Here is a 17997-nt window from a genome sequence, read left to right as displayed (position 1 = left end):
TTAAACATATTAATTCATCACTTCACATAAATAAAATCCTGAGCCAATTAAGTCTCTGCAAGCTGTTTTCAGTTCATTTCACTTAACATATTTAACTAAGGAATCATTAAATTTAATCCACTCTTCCTGATACGCAGCAAATAACAAATTCGAGGCGCCTCCAGGGTCGCCTATTGCGCACCCCTAGGCTTGGATGTGAAGGCACAAGCATCTGCCTCGCGAATAAACGGAAGGTCATAGAGGGCTGGAGAAAATCATGATGTCTGTATTAAGGACCCTCCCCTTCATCTATAGCGCCCGGCGGGCCGTCTTTTTATTTTATTTATTTATTTAAAAAGCAGAAGGGAACCCATGCGCATGCCGGAACGCCAGTGCTGGCGGGTGAGGTTTCCGACCGGAGCTTTAGTCCCAGCCGTACCTCCTCCTACTCTCCTCGCGGCTGCCGAGGCCGCTTCCTTCCGGCCGCCATTTTAGCTTGAGCTTTCCCTTGCCTCTCTCTCTCTCTCTCCCCATCTCCCTCTCTCCGCGGCCTCCTCGCGGCCGCCTGCCCTGCCGCCCCCGGCCATGTCCAAGCGCCACCGCCTCGACCTCGGGGAGGACTACGGCTCCAACAAGAAGCGGCTCGCCGCCCCCGATGGGTAAGGAGGAGGAGGAGAAGCGGCGGCGGCGCCTCCCGCTCGACGAGCACATTCCTGCTCTCCGGCTCCCTCAGCGCCGTTGTTCGGCGAGGAGGCCGCGCTGGGCGGAGGGAGCGGAGGAAGCGGGCGGGGAGCCGGAGGCGCCTAAGGCAGGCGGGCCCCTTCTCCCCGCCGGACGCGCTTCGGCCTCCCCGGAGGAGGCTGGCCCGCAGCCAGGCCGGGCCGGCGCCCCTTTGTGTCCCTCGGCCTCGGCGCTGCCAAGCCTCCCTTTCCGCGCGGGCTCCCAGCGCGCCCCCGGCTCCCCGCCTGCTCGCTCTTAAAACCGCCAGTTCTTCGTCGCGGCTGCTATTATTATTGTTATTATTATTATTATTATCTCCCTCACGACGGGAAAATGCAAATTCTTCGTCGCGGCTGCTGCTATTATTACTATTATTGTTGTTGTTGTTATTACCCTCTCCCTCACGACGGGAAAATGCAAATTCTGCTGCTATTAATGTTAATAATAATAGTAATAATAATAATAGCAACAGTCGCAACGAAGAATTTGCATTTTCCCGTCGTGAGGGAGATTATAATTATAGTAATAATAATATCATTTCCCTCACGACGGGAAAATGCAAATTCTTCGTTGCGGCTGCTGCTATTATTATTATTATTATTATCTCCCGCACAACAGGAAAATGCAAATGAGAATCGACTAAAATATGGGGGCGGGCAGACATAATCGATCTCAAGACTCGGCACATGCGCACCGTCTGAATGACCATACCCATCCACTTTAGGGGGAGCCAGCCTCCTTAAATATATATATTTTTTGGTGGGAGTGGGGAAAGAAAGGGACCTCGGCCCTTAGGAGTTGGCTCTTATGATGAGAATATAAAATGCATAATAAATCGAAAGTTTTGTGTTCCCCACATACCCCCTCCACCTGCCATATTTGCTTCAGCCAACTAAAAGACCAGCAGGGCTTCAGAAAGCACATGGTTTGGTGTTTCTCTGTTGTGGGACTACAATTCCCATCAACCCTAGCTAAGCAAGGCCAGTGGTCGGGGGTGGTGGGAGTTGTAGTCCCTACAATAGCTGGGGGGGGGGCAAGTTTGAGAAGCACAGAATTGTAGGGGGTGTTGCTTACGCATTGTGCCAGTTTTATGAAGGAAGGCTGTACAGTGGATGCTTTTGTTGTGAACATGATCTGTGCGGGAGGCACGTCTGCAACCCACAGCGCCGCATTGCGCACGTGCGGGTTGCGATTTGGCGCTTCTGCACATGCACAAAGCGCGATTTAGTGTTTCTGCACATGTGCGAGCGCCGAAACCCGGAAGTAACCCATTCCGGTACTTCCAGGTTTTGGCATGTCCGTAACCCGAAAACGCGCAACCTGAAGCGTCTGTAACCCGAGGTATGACTGTAGTGAGAAAACCAGGGTTCAGCCTCTCTTCCTTGTGCAGCTGGAAAATGTTTAGAAATCTGGAGAGCCACTTCCATTTCAGTGTGGACACAACACTTACGCGGGTGGGGGGAATAGATTATTGTTCTAACAGAGGGTAGCTTTGTTTTTCTTCTTCTGCTTTGGAGACGAGAATGTTTCGTAGATAGGAGCCCACTTCACCCAGTATTTTGCGTTACGTTGTTGGGAGTGCAGCTATCATTGTCCCTGACCATTGGGCCATACTGACTGGGTCTGATGGGAGCTGCAGTCCTAACAAGTATTAGGAGCACCACAGGTTCCCCACCTTGGTAAGTGTGTGCACACATGTATTCTCAAGTACAGAGATAAAAGGGAGTGGGGTGGGGGGAAGGTGTGTTGTAGAGAGTTAGACAGAACGTTTAAAATAGTGATGTGGGTGGCTCTATGGTCTAAACCCTGACCATTGGTCCTGATAGCTAGGGATGATGGGAGTTGTAGTCCAACAACTGCTGTAGAAAGGCTGCTTTATCATATTACTGCTAAGTTCACTCAGGAATCTTTGGTGAGGAACTTGTTGAAGTACAGGCTATGACTATTTTATGTGCGTTCGCATGGTGGCCTTATATGTGCTCTGTAGTAGGCGGGGGGCATTCAGGATCATTGCCTGTATTTAATGTCCGTTGTATAACATCTGCAACACAGCCAGGATATGGATATTATGTTCTTTGTAGGTTTGTATGGCATATACTGGGCATTTTCCTTTTGAATGTCACTTTATTAATGAACGGAAGCATTTTCATATGTTGCAAAGCATGTGTTGCACAGATTTTGCACAGGTCCATGGTTATATCTGACACTGATAGTTTGATGTTGAAGCCAGTCATCAGGACTCCATGAATTCTTTTGAAGGAGGCCAGTAACACTGTGTCCTGGAAGCGTTGGGGTAACCTTTAATAATAATAATTCTGCAAAGATCTTTTCATAAATGGAGAAAAGCTAGTGCAATGCCAATACAGATGGGGGTCTTTGTATTTCAACAGTGTGAATATTCCATAACACTAGCGCCCTCAATACAAAAAGGCTCGCCTCTGCATCACCGCAAGCCAAAAATCATTAGGTTGTGGCAAGACTAATTGGGAACCATTTGATCTTAAACTTAATGCCCTTAACAAGCTATTGGGTAAGGGGGAGGATTCACTCATTCAGGTAAACTGATCGAGAATTGTTTAGGGCTTTGTAAGTATATAATATGATCTTGAAATCAGCTTAATGGCTAATAGGCAGTTAAGATCCCTGAGGATAAACATTATATGTTTTCATAAGGACCACCTTTCAGACTCTAGCATTATGGACCAGCTGCTGCATCTGGACCATCCATAAGGAAAGCCCCATAAGGCTTTCACAGTAGTCTAAACATGGGGTATTCCTGTCCAGTAAAATGACACAGTTTATATACTGGAGGAAGCTGGCAATAGGCACTCTTTGCCATGGAGATCACTGTGTGTTTGTTCCATCAGAGGGAGTGCAATCCCATCTAGAACAGCCAAAATGCCTCATTCTCTGACCTGAGAACCACTACTCATCGTGTCTCTGACGTAAAGGTAAAGGGACCACTGACTGTTAGGTCCAGTCGCGGACGACTGGGTTGCTGCGCTCATCTTGCTTTGCTGGCCGAGGGAGCCGGTGTACATCTTCTGGGTCATGTGGCCAGCATGACTAAGCCGCTTCTGGCGAACCAGAGCAGTGCACGGAAACGCCGTTTACCTTCCCAACGAGCAGTACCTATTTATCTACTTGCACTTTGACATGCTTTCGAACTGCTAGGTTGACAGGAGTAGGGACCGAGCAACAGGAGCTCACCCCGTCGCAGGGATTTGAACCACCGACCTTCTGATCGGCAAGCCCTAGGCTCTGTGGTTTAGACCACAGCACCAACTGCGTCCCCTGTCTCTGACTTATCAGTATTCAATTTCAGTTTATTAACTTAAGTTGGATTGTCAGCTATTGTTGTTCTTGAGTTGGGATAGCCTGGCTTCAGTTCCTGCTCTTGTGACCTCCCATCAGGACTACTGCAATGTGGTGTTCATGAGACTCCCCTTGAAAATAGCCCAGAAGCTGCAGCTAGTAGAGAAAATGGCTGCTAGGTTGGTAAGACCTAGCGCTGGCTGCCGTTGTGCTACCAGACCCAATTCTAGGTACTTGGCACTTGGGTACTAAGCCTTAAATGGGTCCAAGTATCTAAAAGAAACCTCGCCTGGAATTACTTGAAATACATGCCCAACAGACTGCTGGAGCAAATTCCCTCCCCCACTGAAATATGATTAATAATATGCTTAAGAATATTGAGAGGCAGGTGGAATTTAAACTTCCATCTTAAATGTTGAGTTGTGTGAGTAAACTAGGTTGCCTGACAGCCAGATTCCTATTATAACTAGGATTGGTGTTTGGTCGGGAAAAAACTTGGTTAATGGACCATTCAGATATTCTGAAATTTTTTTTTTGGCTGGGGGACAGGAAGAATGAGTGGGGTGGGGAAGCTGCCAGAGGGTGGTGCCATGATACCCTCTCAAAATTCCTAGTGACCCACATCCTCAAAATGATTGGGAACCCTTGCTTTTGTACAAATTTGTGTGTGCTGTGACATCAAAAGTGGTTTGGCTGGAGCATTTTTAGGCATTTCATCTTCCACTTCAGGCAACTGTCCAAGAGGGTAAAATTTTGACTGGCTAGTACAGGCTGGGCAGCTGATTTGCCTAGACTTGCACCAGATTGATGGCGGGTTGTATATGTTTTGTGCTTCTCTGAATTTTGTATTGTTATTCCTGTTCAGAAATGTATGTAGTGTTTGTTTTTTTTGCTATATTTTAATCCTTCTTTTCCCCCACAGAGGTCAGGGTGATATATGAGCATTTGTCACAGGAAAGTTGTAAGTCAGGGAACGTGTGCGCATTAATGAGAAACTTACAAAGTCTTGAATGGTGAAGGGCTTGGGAACAAGGGGCTTTCCATTGTACTGTAGCTACCAGATGATACCACAAAAATGTTACTGGCCACTTAGCAAGGACATTCTTAACTTCAGGGAATATTTGATAGAACATACATGTGGCCATATAATAGATGGTTGGTTGAATACTCCAACCATTCCACCATGCTATATGGGAGGGAGATGGAACTGCAGGGCCTCTATTCACTCTGCTGATACACCAACAGCTTTAGGTTCTTACCAAATCATTCTATTTCAGCTGGTCAGTGCAAGAGTTGTCACCTGATCATGCTTCTGTCTCCCTCCCTCCCTCCCTTTTCCATTTGTTTTGTGTATTTTAGACAGTAAGTCTTAGGACAGGGACTGCCTTATCATGGAAGCCTTTTTTGACTGAACAGCAGAACAAAAATAGGTTTAAATTTTTATTTTTTTTACCACTATCCCAATCCTGATTTACAAAACTGATGCTTCTTAGTAGTTAGCTGTTAGTTATTCACTCTGAGCAAATGGGCTATTTTGAGGATGCTACTTTCAGACCCACAACTCTATTTGGTTGCTGGTATTCACACAGTCCACATGTAATGGAAAAGTAATGGTTCCCACCATGAAAGCAAGTCACCGGGAGCATGCCTTCCCACTGCAAAAGGAAGCAGCTTCTGTTATGCAGCAGTGAGGAGGACACTGAAAGTTTCTATTTTATTTTAAACTAACCAACTTGGGGGAAATGTGGTCTGCCCAGGCGTGGGCAAGCTGTGTCCCAAGAGCTGCATGTGGTCCTCAGTCTAATTCTCCCTTTGGGGATGCCCAGAGTGAGAAGGAGAGTGGAAGGTGAGGAAATATGGAGGGTACACCAGAAATGGATGTCACAGTGGGAGAAGGATAGGAAATCCTCTGAAAGTGATTAGTTCAGACCTCTGGTAAGAGCAAGCTATCCTTTGGCAACTGCTGGGCAAGGAGGGGAAGGGAAGAGAAAGAAGGAAAGCGGGTGGCAGAGAAAGGAAGAAAAGATGACCCCATCCACTTTTTATTCTGGTTTTGCACCCACTTCTACCTTGAGAGAATGCAGACCTTGACAGAAAAGTGTTTCCTCCCTAGTTTAGTGACCAGTGAAAAGAGGCCAAAATTAAAGGGTGGTGTCAAATCCTCATTTGATCTCCAACCATAGTTTAAAAGAATCACACTTCCCCAAGGCTCACAGTTGTTCTTTGTGTTATTGAGAAACAATGTTTTCCTACTCTGTTTCAACAGAACCAGTGGGTATGTAAAAGGTATATTTAGAGGTGGGTAATTGCCTCTTTACCCACTTGCATTGCATGTGGCAATGCCATAGTTTGCAGTAGTTCATACTCATGTGGTAATGTTGATGTGCTGCTGTACTAATAGAACAGGGGTCCCCAACTTGTGGCCCATGGGCTAGAAGCGGCCCACGGAGGCTGTTTAATCGGCCCATGAGCCGCCCCTGAACTGAGCCTCCCACTTGGCGAGTCCCCATGTGCTGCGCTAAACTGGCATGGCACGGGGACTCTCTTCCATGCCGCCAGAAATTGCTTCTGCGCAGGCACGATTTTCAGCGTCTTTTCATGCGCAGAAGTGATTTTCGGCGCTGCGGACATGCGCAGATGCGATTTCCAGCGTCGTGCTACGCCAGCCCAGCCCATGGAGGATCTCCACGGGAGTGATCCGGCCCATGCCCGGTAAGCCTTGCCGACCCCTGTAATGGAACATCCTGAGTCTACTCATTTTGGTTGCACACAACCATACATACATAAACTGGTATAAGTGGAACAGTTTCTGCAGTTGGTCCTATATAGTTTTCTTATTTGAAATATTTATATCTCACTTGGCAGGTGGATCTCACAAAGTAATTTCATTTCCTACCAGTGGGGTCCCTTCTTGGTATGGTGACCCACAAGTCCAAATGTTCTTGGCATAGTGACCCATTGTTTTATTGTCACATCAATTTTTGACCATCGTCTTCAGCAGCCATTGATTGTATGCATTTTAACTACAAGGTTGTCTATTTTATAACCATTACTTGAGGCATCCAAGAAAAAAATACTGAACACCTCTACTGTATTAATGTGGAATTTTTTGAAATATTTATAGTGCTTACAAAATTATTCAGTTTTTTTTATAGGAGTGTAAGAACACCAAGCATCTGATAGCAAGACATTGCTTCGTAAGCTATAAAAATATTCTTAAAACATACAGCTGCACAGGCAGTGCTAGATATAGCAAACTTGGAATATTTTTAATAGTTTTATTCACTATAAAGTCCATTTTGGCAAGTGTAAGTGGTACGGCTGTGCTTTCATTTTGCCAACAAGTAGGTCAGTGTGGGGTTTGATGATTGTGAGACATAGTCTCAGATCATTATTAATGTATAAGATAAAGATATTATTTCTTATTTCAACTAAGCAAACTTCAAATTACCCTTGACTTAACTATTGGCTAATCCTGGCAGTAGATCCAGTGACAGTTTGCCACAAGGTGCTTGTAGGGGGAGTTGTTTTGAGTGACTATAACAGCTTGCCTCTTATGGTGTGAGTGTCTTGTGATGAACTGTTACTAGATCTGCTGCCAGTCGCCAAGCATTAAAATATAAGACTCAAGGCTTTCTGCTGTACAGTTACAAGTGTCAACACAGCGTTATAATATGCCTTTACCTTTTTAAAAATAATATACCAAGAAGCTGTAAGAGGTATTCATCATACCAGTTAAGGATTAAAAGCCATAATTATCTGGGTTATACTTGTAAAGACTGCAAGCCATTAGCAGAGGCATTGCAACCAACTAGCAGGTTGTGACACACAGGTTGGAAATACTGCTTTAAATGGCTTCAGCAAACAGCTAGAGTGGACTTCGTACTTCACATTTGTAACTGCGCACCACCTAAAAAGTAAGGAGTAGCACTAACAATAATTTTATGTATGTATGTTATAGAATAAATCAAAGGAAGTTACAGCATCAGTTGATCAATAATATCACGACTATACTATCACCAGTGCATAACACTTGTATTTAAAGCAGGGTGGTCATCTTAGTCAGTTGGTTGAATTTGCATTGCAGTAGAAGCAGAATCTTGCCTTTAGATCATGTATATGTGAGTGTTGTAGTAGCATAATCTCAGGTAATTCCCTCTTTTGTCTGAGAGAATAGTAAAAGCCTCTTTTAAGATGAGACTTGCCAAGAGAGAAGTTAAAACATCTGCTGCCTAATTAATCAAGCATTTTCCTGGAAGTTAATGCCACATATAATATTCACCAGTGGTTTGAAGGAGGTGGGTTGAACTAGGTTGTGCCTCCATCATAGTTAGTTAACAGCATCACCACCACTGATTCTTTGTTTCATCTACTTTGTTGAGCTTTTCTCATTTCCTGGTTCTCTTTCAACATCTATGGAAATAACTATAAGTAGCCCTATTTGAAAAGATGAGGATAAAAACGTCCCCAGGTCTGCCTGCTAAGTGATATACTCACCACTCGTATTCTAATATGCTGGTCTATTATGGTGTACAGACTCCTAGTAAGATTTAACAACTTCTTTGTTTCTACCACTAGTCTGCTGTCAAAAACTGGTTGCTTATATGAATAGTATTTTTACTTAGAAGCAGATACTCTTTTCCCTATTAGCAGAGAATAGCATCACACAATACTACCATATAAATAAAACATGGGGTTGTTGCAGAAGATGCTATCCCATATCCAGTTGATCTCCCTTGTTCCCATAGCTGGTAGGATTCCTTTTTCTGTGTCATTGACATCTTTGGCTTGGAAGTGCAGAAAGAGCCAAACACAAATCCTTAATTTTACAGTTGCTCCCGTGTCTTTAAGCAAATTGGCGTGCAAAAGGCAGATGGTCTTCATTATGAGAATTCTTGGATTGTGGTGCTAGGTAGTATATAGGCTGTATGTCATTGGATGTGGGTGTTTTATCATAACAAATTTAGTATGCAGGATTGTTCAAGAGATCTATGAATTGAAAAAAAATCAAACTTGATTTATATCAATAATATACATATCCACATGACCGGTTTGGATGCTTTTCAGTAGTTTCTCCAGTGATTGCAGACAGCTTCCCTTAAAACACAAGACCACTGCAGATTGCCTCTTGAAACAGGCAATTTTGGGTGTGTTATAGATGTGCTCTCCATTCATGTGGAGCAATGGTGAAGCCCAAGAAACGTGGCTAGTGCCCTGATTGTGCACCCTAGAACACCTGTAGGAATCATGTGCCTTACCTAGGGATTCAGTTGTAGATATAATGAGGTTCCTTGGCAGATGTCAGTGTGGAAGGAATTTCCTGGGGTTGGGGAGTTTGAAACCCTGGCATTTAATTCCTTAGTGCTTATCTGGTTCAAATAAAAAGCTTTCATGCCCTTTATTGCTATTTTCAGACTTGCAAAGCAAGGCAGAACAGAAAGAGCCAGTGTGGTGTATTGGTTAAGAGCGGTAGTCTCGTAATCTGGGGAACTGGGTTCGCGTCTCCGCTCCTCCACATGCAGCTGCTGGGTGACCTTGGGCTAGTCACACTTCTCTGAAGTCTCTCAGCCCCACTCACCTCACAGAGTGTTTGTTGTGGGGGAGGAAGGGAAAGCAGAATGTTAGCCGCTTTGAGACTCCTTAAAGGGAGTGAAAGGCGGGACATCAAATCCAAACAACTCCTCCTCCTCCTCCTCTTCTAAAGGCTTAGTTCATGATAAAGCTGTTCTGTTTTTTTTTTTAAAAGATATTTATTGAAAGTTTTTAAGATATAAAAAAAAGAAAAATAAACATACAAAATAAAAAACAGTTAAAAACACACATTAATTTTCAATAACATAACTTCCATACACTTATTTCCTCGGACCTCCTCGGACCTCCCTTCTTTGTATTCCAGTTCAATTTGTTAGTTCAGCAAATCCTTACCATTAAACTTTTACCCATTTGTGAAACCCTTCCCCCCCCCCCCATATCTCTTAAAACATTACAGCTGGAAACCGCTTCGTTTCTATCCAACATCCTTCTAACATTCATTAATTTTACAATGTTTCTGTAAGTAGTCTTTGAATTTCTTCCAATCTTCTTTCATCGACTCTTCTCCCTGTTCTCGGATTTTGCCAGTCATTTCTGCCAATTCCATGTAGTCAATCCATGATAAAGCTGTTCTGAAAACCCAGAGTGACTTGTCTATCCTTGGTTATCATTATCATGGCAAATCATTCTAGAATATCTTACACAGAGGGAAAGGTAATCTAGAACCAATAGAAACATGGGCTTTAGTTCCAATAAGGAAATTTTGTAATAGAGAGCCTTTACTATGGTTATTTCAATGTAACTTATCTTTCTTTGTCCTGGAAATCATTTAGGAAGGATCGAGATCGTGAACGGGATCGTGATGACCGGTCCAAAGACCGTGACAGGGATCGAGATAGAGACCGTGACAGGGAAAGAGATAAGGAAAAGGATTTACGCCCATCAACCAATTCTGCACTCCTTCCTGGTGTTGGGTTGCCACCTTTAAAGCCAGCTGTCCTTCCACAGGGTATTAATCCATTTACAAATCTACCACATACACCTCGTTACTATGAAATCTTAAAGAAACGACTTCAGCTCCCGGTCTGGGAATATAAGGAAAGATTTACTGATATTCTGATCAGACACCAGTCTTTCGTACTTGTTGGTGAGACAGGTTCTGGCAAAACAACACAGGTAAGTTATTTTTTCCAACCTTTATTCATTTGTAAAGATTTTGTGGTGTGCGGCAAGTGTTAAATGTTTGGAAGGATTCTGTGAAAGTATTAAGTGTTGTACTAGCAATATTTCAGTGTCCTTAACGAAATTCGTTGTGCAGTGACACATCACAGGTCTTACCCTTTTGAGCAAGATCTGTTTAATGAACCTTTCAGTTGCTTAATGACTAGAAAATGATGTAATGAGATTTCACTCTCCTCCCCCACCTCTGGTAGTCTGTCTGTCTCTTCAGGGTCTGTTACCTTTTCATAAAAGGTTCAGTGATGTTTGAATTGCTCAATAAAAGCCTGTGTTAATCTACAAATAACTGCTATTCTGGTTACTTGGATGTGATGAACTTATAATAATTGTAAGAAAGTATGGGAAGCCACTTATTCAAACCGTATTTTTCTGAAACTGTCTACTGGCTTAATGGAAAAAACCAATGTATTCCAATTCTTATTCATTGATAGCAACTGAATTGCTTTGTTTTATATACTTTGACAGTATAAAATGACTGTTTGTTGCCTATGTAGATTGCTTTCTGGTTTGTAGTAGTGTTAGATCTTATCCTCTAGAAAGAATTATGTCACTGATAGAGGTGTGGAGAACATATTGCTCTCAAAAGTCATAGGTGCAGGGCTCATTGTTCTCAGGGAGTTCACATAAAGGACAGTATTTTAAATGCTACACAGAAACAGACTTGTTACAAGAACAAAATGTTCTGGTGTATTTGGTCTTAATTTTCAATATACAGTGTGTGTGTGTGTGTGTATGTATATATATATATATATATATATATATATAAATCCTCATTTCATCACCTTTGCAACCATTAGTCCTATAGGTATCAGTGAGATTTCTGACAGTGGTGAAGAATTTTCTGTGCTTGGGCCCTTTGTAGTCTGTCAAAGGGAGATATTCAGAATCATAGAATTGTAGAGTTGGAAGGAACCAAGAGGGTTATCTAGTCCAACTCTCTGCAAGGTAGGAATCTTAAGAAAACATCTACATATGCTGGTAAAGGAATGCTTCGGTACTTAATATTCAGTACATTAAGAACTATCAGTTTTGGGGCATGGCCGTGAAGGAAAGAATATGGCAGCTTAAACTTTGAACTCTACTCCAAGGCCCAGAAAAACAGCTTGGATCAAGAGCCTGCTGTCCAAAAACCCCAAACCTTGTAGAAAGGAGAGAGGAATGCAAAAGGATTCAGAAAAGCCAAAAATGAAAGGCCTCACTCAATTCTTTCTGCACATAGATAGAAAGCTCACTTCCCCAAGGACACTAATGCAGGCCGAAGTCAAGATGGCACCTCTCTCGAAAGAGATGTGCTCCTCACTGGAGAAAGAAAATGGTAACAATGTCTAAAGAGAAGAATTTTGCAGCCCAACAAGAAGTCACAAAGGAGCTTATTAAAAATACTCAGAAAGAACTACGCAATGCTTCCAGTGGAAACGAAACTGGCAGAATGTAACAAGAGGCTTTACTCCTTAACAGAAACAACTGCAGCAACAAAAGATTAAGGCAAATCTATGATAAAACGTTCAAAGAATTGCAAAAAGAAAATATAGATATATGAAGATGCAGAAAATCAAAATAGGACAATTAATTTACGTTTTCATTCTTCTGAAGAGGGAGTGGAAGAGAATGATCCTTCACAGTTTATTGCTTCTTGGCCTAAATCACTGCTTCCAGACCTCATAATCTCTGCTGATGATTTTGAATGGTTACACAGAGCACTTGAACCCAAACTGAGAGAGGGACTCCCCTCATGATGTAATTGTCTGCTTTGCCCGTTACAAGAAGGAGGAAATGTGGAATAAACGGAGAAACCTAATACCCATAACATATAAAAACAGCCCAGTTGCGGTGGTGGAGGAACTGGATTTTGGAAAACTCAAGAAAAGGAAAAACTCTCTGTGCTTGTATGATAAAGGAAGAAGCTGGAATTAAATAATGCTTGGGCTTTTCCTTCTGTCTTATCATGAGAGGATCAGCACAGCTCACAGCAACAAATAGACTCGAAGCAACAGATCTCCTCAACAGTCTTGGAATCAACCTGCCTCTGACATGGCAGCTAGGAGAAGCAGTGGAAGAAGAACACTCTGACCATTCCAATGGAGGTTGGGAGGATGCAAACAGGAGAAAAAGATCTCGCAAAAGCCTGACATATAACAGCCAAGGAGACCACCACAACACACCAAGAAGATTCCTGTGTCCTGCTTCCTGAGACAGATGGGTGCCAACAACAACAACAACCAACACCAGACGAAGAAATATGGACTAAATCATCACTGGTTTGGCTAACCCAATTATCAGTAAGGCAGCCACAAGGCCAAGACTTTTAAATTCCTTCTGAGGATAAGGTCCAGATGTAACACCCACAATCTACATAGAATTCTACTCAATTCATTGAGAGCTGGACCATATAGAAGGCTGATCGCCGAAGAATTGATGCTTTTGAATTATGGTCTGGAGGAGACTCTTGAGAGTCCCATGGACTGCAAGAAGGTCAAACCTATCCATTCTGAAGGAAATCAGCCCTGAGTGCTCACTGGAAGGACAGATCGTGAAGCTGAGGCTCCAGTACTTTGGCCACCTCATGAGAAGACTCCCTGGAAAAGACCCTGATGTTGGGAAAGACTGAGGGCACAAGGAGAAGGGGACAACAGAGGACGAGATGGTTGGACAGTGTTCTTGAAGCTACGAACAAGTTTGACCAAGCTGCGGGAAGACAGGAGTGCCTGGCGTGCTCTGGTCCATGGGGTCATGAAGAGTCAGACAAGACTAAACGACTAAACAACAACTCAATGCATTGGTGGGTTTACTTGACCCAATGAAACATCAATGTGAATGTGATTTCGGTTATGAATTTGACCCAGGTCAGTGAAATAGACTTTGGACAAAAAAGCCTTTAAATCTCTTTTGGCAAGCTATAGAGAATTAACCCTAAAACTCATATAGGTAGTATATATCCAGCTGACCGTGATCCATCCCAGCGCCTCACCACATAACTGGAGGTGCTGCCCCACACCTGGTATATATCTCCACATGTTGTGGGAATATACAGAAGTTCAACCTTTCTGGAATTTGATACTTCAGTAAATTAATAAAATAACAAAAAATAGAAGTTGAACCAAAATTAGCTTTATTAAATGCATTTGAAGAGAACAATCTGGATTTACTGTACATACTGAAGAATTAATAAGTCATTTATTACAAGTGGTGAGATGCAACATAACCAGATACTGGAAAGACCTTTCTGGTAGAACGATAGACGATTGGTACAAAACAGTTTGGGAAACAGCCCTCCTTGAGAGATTAAAAAATAAAATACAGTTGACATGTGGACAGATCAAGAAAAACGGCTTTCCTCTTATGTGGTTTAAAATTTCATAACATATGCCAGTATTTCAGAAAATGAACAATCCCCCTCATCAGCATTTGGCTCAATTTGGTTGATTTAAATTTAAGCATAAATTATTATCTTAACTTTGAGTCAATATACTAACACTTTATACTGTTTCATTGGTAACATATAGGAAAAATGACTATTACTCATACTTAATCTAAGCACAACCACAAGGGCTCCTCATGGGCATTTTAGCTACGTGGTATTGAATGTTACCTGTTTTATCTTGTTTCCCCCTTTGTTTTTTGTTTTTATTTTAACCTGTTCACAAACCAATAACTTATACATGGACTTTTTGAACCATATATTGTAGATATTACTGCAAATTGTTATTCCAAAAAAAAGTGAAGAATCAGTTTTGTAGGAAAGAACTCTGCCCTAAAACAAAGAGGAAAAGTATGATACAGTGAATATTTGTGTTCTTGTTAAAGAGTCTTCAGGGTCTAACATCTTGGGTATCTAAAATACAGTACATTTTTTATTATAGGCTAGGATGTTATGACTATCGAAGTAACTATCAAAGCTATTCATCTTCTGCATTCTCTGATGAATTTGGAACAATTTAGCCTTTTCTTTCTTGTGGAGGCATCTAGCTCCCATGAATGGAGATACAGCAAAGAATCAGGGTCCAGATGATGGTTTGCCGAGTGGTAACATGGGATGCAGGTTTTGTTAAGAGCGTGGGACCAAAAATTCTTAATGATCTTCTTGGCAGAGTGAGGATTGGGGCCTGTTCCCCTGATTCTAGCCCAATACTCTTCTCACTAGACTGATGTTTTCTAGTGAGTGAGTAATTCCTTATGCTTGTCATATTTTTGTTTCAAGACTCATTGTGTGAGGATTGTGCCAGCTGCCTAGGCTGCCTCCAGATCGGTAGCTACCAGAAGTATTCACTTTTTCAGTGTGTACATCACACTGTATGTTCATTCTACACCATGACATTCTACTGTAGATCAAGCCATTTGAGGTTCAACGCACATACAATAGAACATGCATGCTAGGTGCCATCCTTGCCCCCTTTAATCAATAATGAAATTGATTAAATGCTCTTGCATCATAAATTACCGTTATAGCAGCAGCGTGTTATAGCACTGGGCTTCTCTTTCATAAAGTGTTTTAGCGGAAATTTAAAAATTGTTTTTTAAAAAATAAAATGGTATGTTCTGAGCTGTGATAGGTTTATTTCCGGAAATGTCACTTCCCACCTCTTAAACACCCCCTCTGGAAAAGACAGAAGAGTAACTCTTAAAGGCATCTGGTGGAAAGTGAATCACTCTTCCATTCTTCTAAAAAAGGGCAGGCTTTCTTCCAGTCTGAAAAAAGATAGAAGAACCTCGGGGGTGATACAGAATGACAGTGATTAGATGACACTGTTGTGTGGATATACAGTAAAAAGTGAATGAAGCTTGGGAATTCCACACTATAGATACCTAATGTGAAAGTAGCGTGGTAAGTTGTATGATACCTTATGTGAAGTGCTTAGCAAGATCTGCCTGAAACTGATATATAAATTCTGTAATTAATAATAATAATAATAATAATAATAATAATAGTTGGGATCCTTTCAGCAATATTTGGATTTTATTTTGACATTAGTTTGACAGGGTATCTGTCCTAAAGTAATCTTCACGCAGTTCTGCAAAAACACTTGCATAATTGCACCAGACTAAACCATTGCCAAAAACATATTCCTAATTGATATTATAGCTTTTGTTCTGGCTTGCTGTTTGTAGCTATGTCTTAAATAGCCAGACTGTTGGTTTTAGGAACACACACTGCCTCAGTGAACTGACAGGGTACAACACCTGCTTTCATAATAGCCACATTTAAAGTTATTTTCAATTGCACAAACACAACAACAAATATTGCAGATAGATCTTCCCCACAGGCATTCATTCTTCTTTGCCACAGGTCAGGATTTCATTTTGTCAATAGTGCTTGCCAATCATTTGTGTCAAATCTCCTTATCCAGGAGCATATAAGTAATAAGACTAGAGTAATTCAGTCTCCTTCTGTAATCTTTATATGGGATACGATTGTTTTTCCTCTCGAAAGAATGCTAGAGGAAATGTGTAGAAAGTTGCATAGCTGAAAGCTCTCCTTAGCTTGCTAGGAAGAGGCTATAGCAGATTTTTCCACCACTAGGAAAGATCTTGTTAGCCAAAGGGTGGTAGCCAGGATCTTCTTAACTGTAGGATTAAGCATTCATTGGAATCCTCACTGGATATAGTCTCCAGTTTAATCAGGACATTTTCCAAGTACTTGCCAGTTGACTGAGTACCCGAGTTGCATTAAGTTATTTTAGTTCACATCTCTCATCTTCCTTGCTCATGTATTGAAGCATTAGGAGTCATAAAATGAAAATGTGTATCTTCTCTTCTTGAAGCAGTCACTTAAAGATCATGACGGTTTATCTTTAGTTGTTGGCTGTAGCATCACCATTAGGTCTCTGTAGTTTAAGGCTACTTTGCTTAGTCCCCGCAGAACATCAATATGAACTCCATTGTTCTGCTGTTTTGTTAAACAGCTTAATTCAGGTAAAGCTTCAAATTCCTATCCCTGCATTTTCGCATAGTCAAGATAGATACAAGGTAGTCATTTATATGAAATTGGGGAATATGTCTTCTTTTATTGCTCCTCCTCCTCTGACTGTCTTAAATAGGAATTTAGCGCTGCATGCAGTCCTCTGCCTCTCCCCTCTCAGTTCAACAGCCACTTGTCTCAAAGATGAATATATAATACTCTGTTTCTAAAAGCAGCTTTCAGAATTGCATTAAACATACCATTTGCACCCCAAAACCTGCAGATTTTTGAGTCACATTGAGTTGAACCCATTATATTCTGTTTGTATGTGAGGGAAGTTGTGTGTTTTACATGCTGATGCTCTCGTATGAAATAGCATTGCATTCAATGGTTGGAGGTTAAACAAAGTAGACACTGGGAAAAAATTAGTACTTTGCTTTTGAGTACATTTAATTTGGTTAAACAAAATTTCTATGTCCATTTTGCTACCGTGTATCCTAGTTTATTTCTTGTTAGGCTATAAACCAGTTACCTTAGTATCTTTTAAAATGTCTTATCTTTTGCCTTTTTACAGAAGCACTTCTTTTCATATTAGTGTACAACTTTTCACAGTAATATGATCCAATTTTTTAGCTATTGGAGTTGCAAACGGAGCGCTTTGTCATAGATTTACACTTTCTTTGAAGACAGTAACTGTCTGAAAGACTAATATTTATCTTCAGTAAATATGGAGGTTAAGTGAAACACTTCAGCACTTAGTTTCATAGTCATTGGTGGCTATTGTATTTGGTCATTTTAATGTGCATTGAACACAAGTTCCTATGACTGTTGTCCCTTTCTTCCCTGCTTGTGTCAGTTTAATACAAGCTTCTTGAATAAGGGCCTATTTGTATTTATCATTTAACAACTCTGATACATTTTAGAAATATAAATAATATACCGAAGATTTTTCCTGATAGATTCCTCAGTGGTGCGTTGATTATATGCGGTCACTGCCGGGGCCAAAGAGAGGTGTGGCTTGTACCCAGCCCAGAAGAGTTGCCGCAATGAGTGTGGCCCAGCGTGTTGCTGATGAGATGGATGTCATGTTAGGACAAGAAGTTGGGTACTCTATTCGATTTGAAGACTGCAGTAGTGCAAAAACTATTCTGAAGTAAGTATTGAATGCCATCTTTTCCTAAAATCAACCATCTTGGGGGGAGAGGCTTTCGAAATTGCTTGCTCGCTAGCTCATATTCCAGGGAGACATCTCAGCTTGGAAAGAGCTGCGAGCATTCATATGTCTGTTCTATTCAGTGCATGTAGAAAGTAACAAC

At 41.7% G+C, this 17997-nt stretch overlaps 1 protein-coding gene across 1 annotated transcript in view; it reads left to right on the top strand.

The window, feature by feature from the left end:
* Positions 1-442: 442 nt before the first annotated feature.
* DHX15 (DEAH-box helicase 15) overlaps positions 443-17997 on the top strand; it is a 46782-nt gene continuing 29227 nt past the window's right edge. Inside the window, exons 1-3 of the mRNA XM_083460483.1 lie at positions 443-638; positions 10380-10722; positions 17641-17834. Of these exons, the coding sequence (XP_083316609.1) occupies positions 565-638; positions 10380-10722; positions 17641-17834 (611 nt within the window). The 5' untranslated portion in view covers positions 443-564. The remainder of the gene's footprint in view (positions 639-10379; positions 10723-17640; positions 17835-17997) is intronic.

The sequence above is a fragment of the Podarcis liolepis genome, assembly GCF_965112155.1.
Source record: "Podarcis liolepis genome assembly, chromosome: 9".
Taxonomy (NCBI): domain Eukaryota; kingdom Metazoa; phylum Chordata; class Lepidosauria; order Squamata; family Lacertidae; genus Podarcis; species Podarcis liolepis.
Note: the sequence above shows the minus strand (reverse complement) of the source record. Positions and strands in the feature narration are given on the sequence as shown.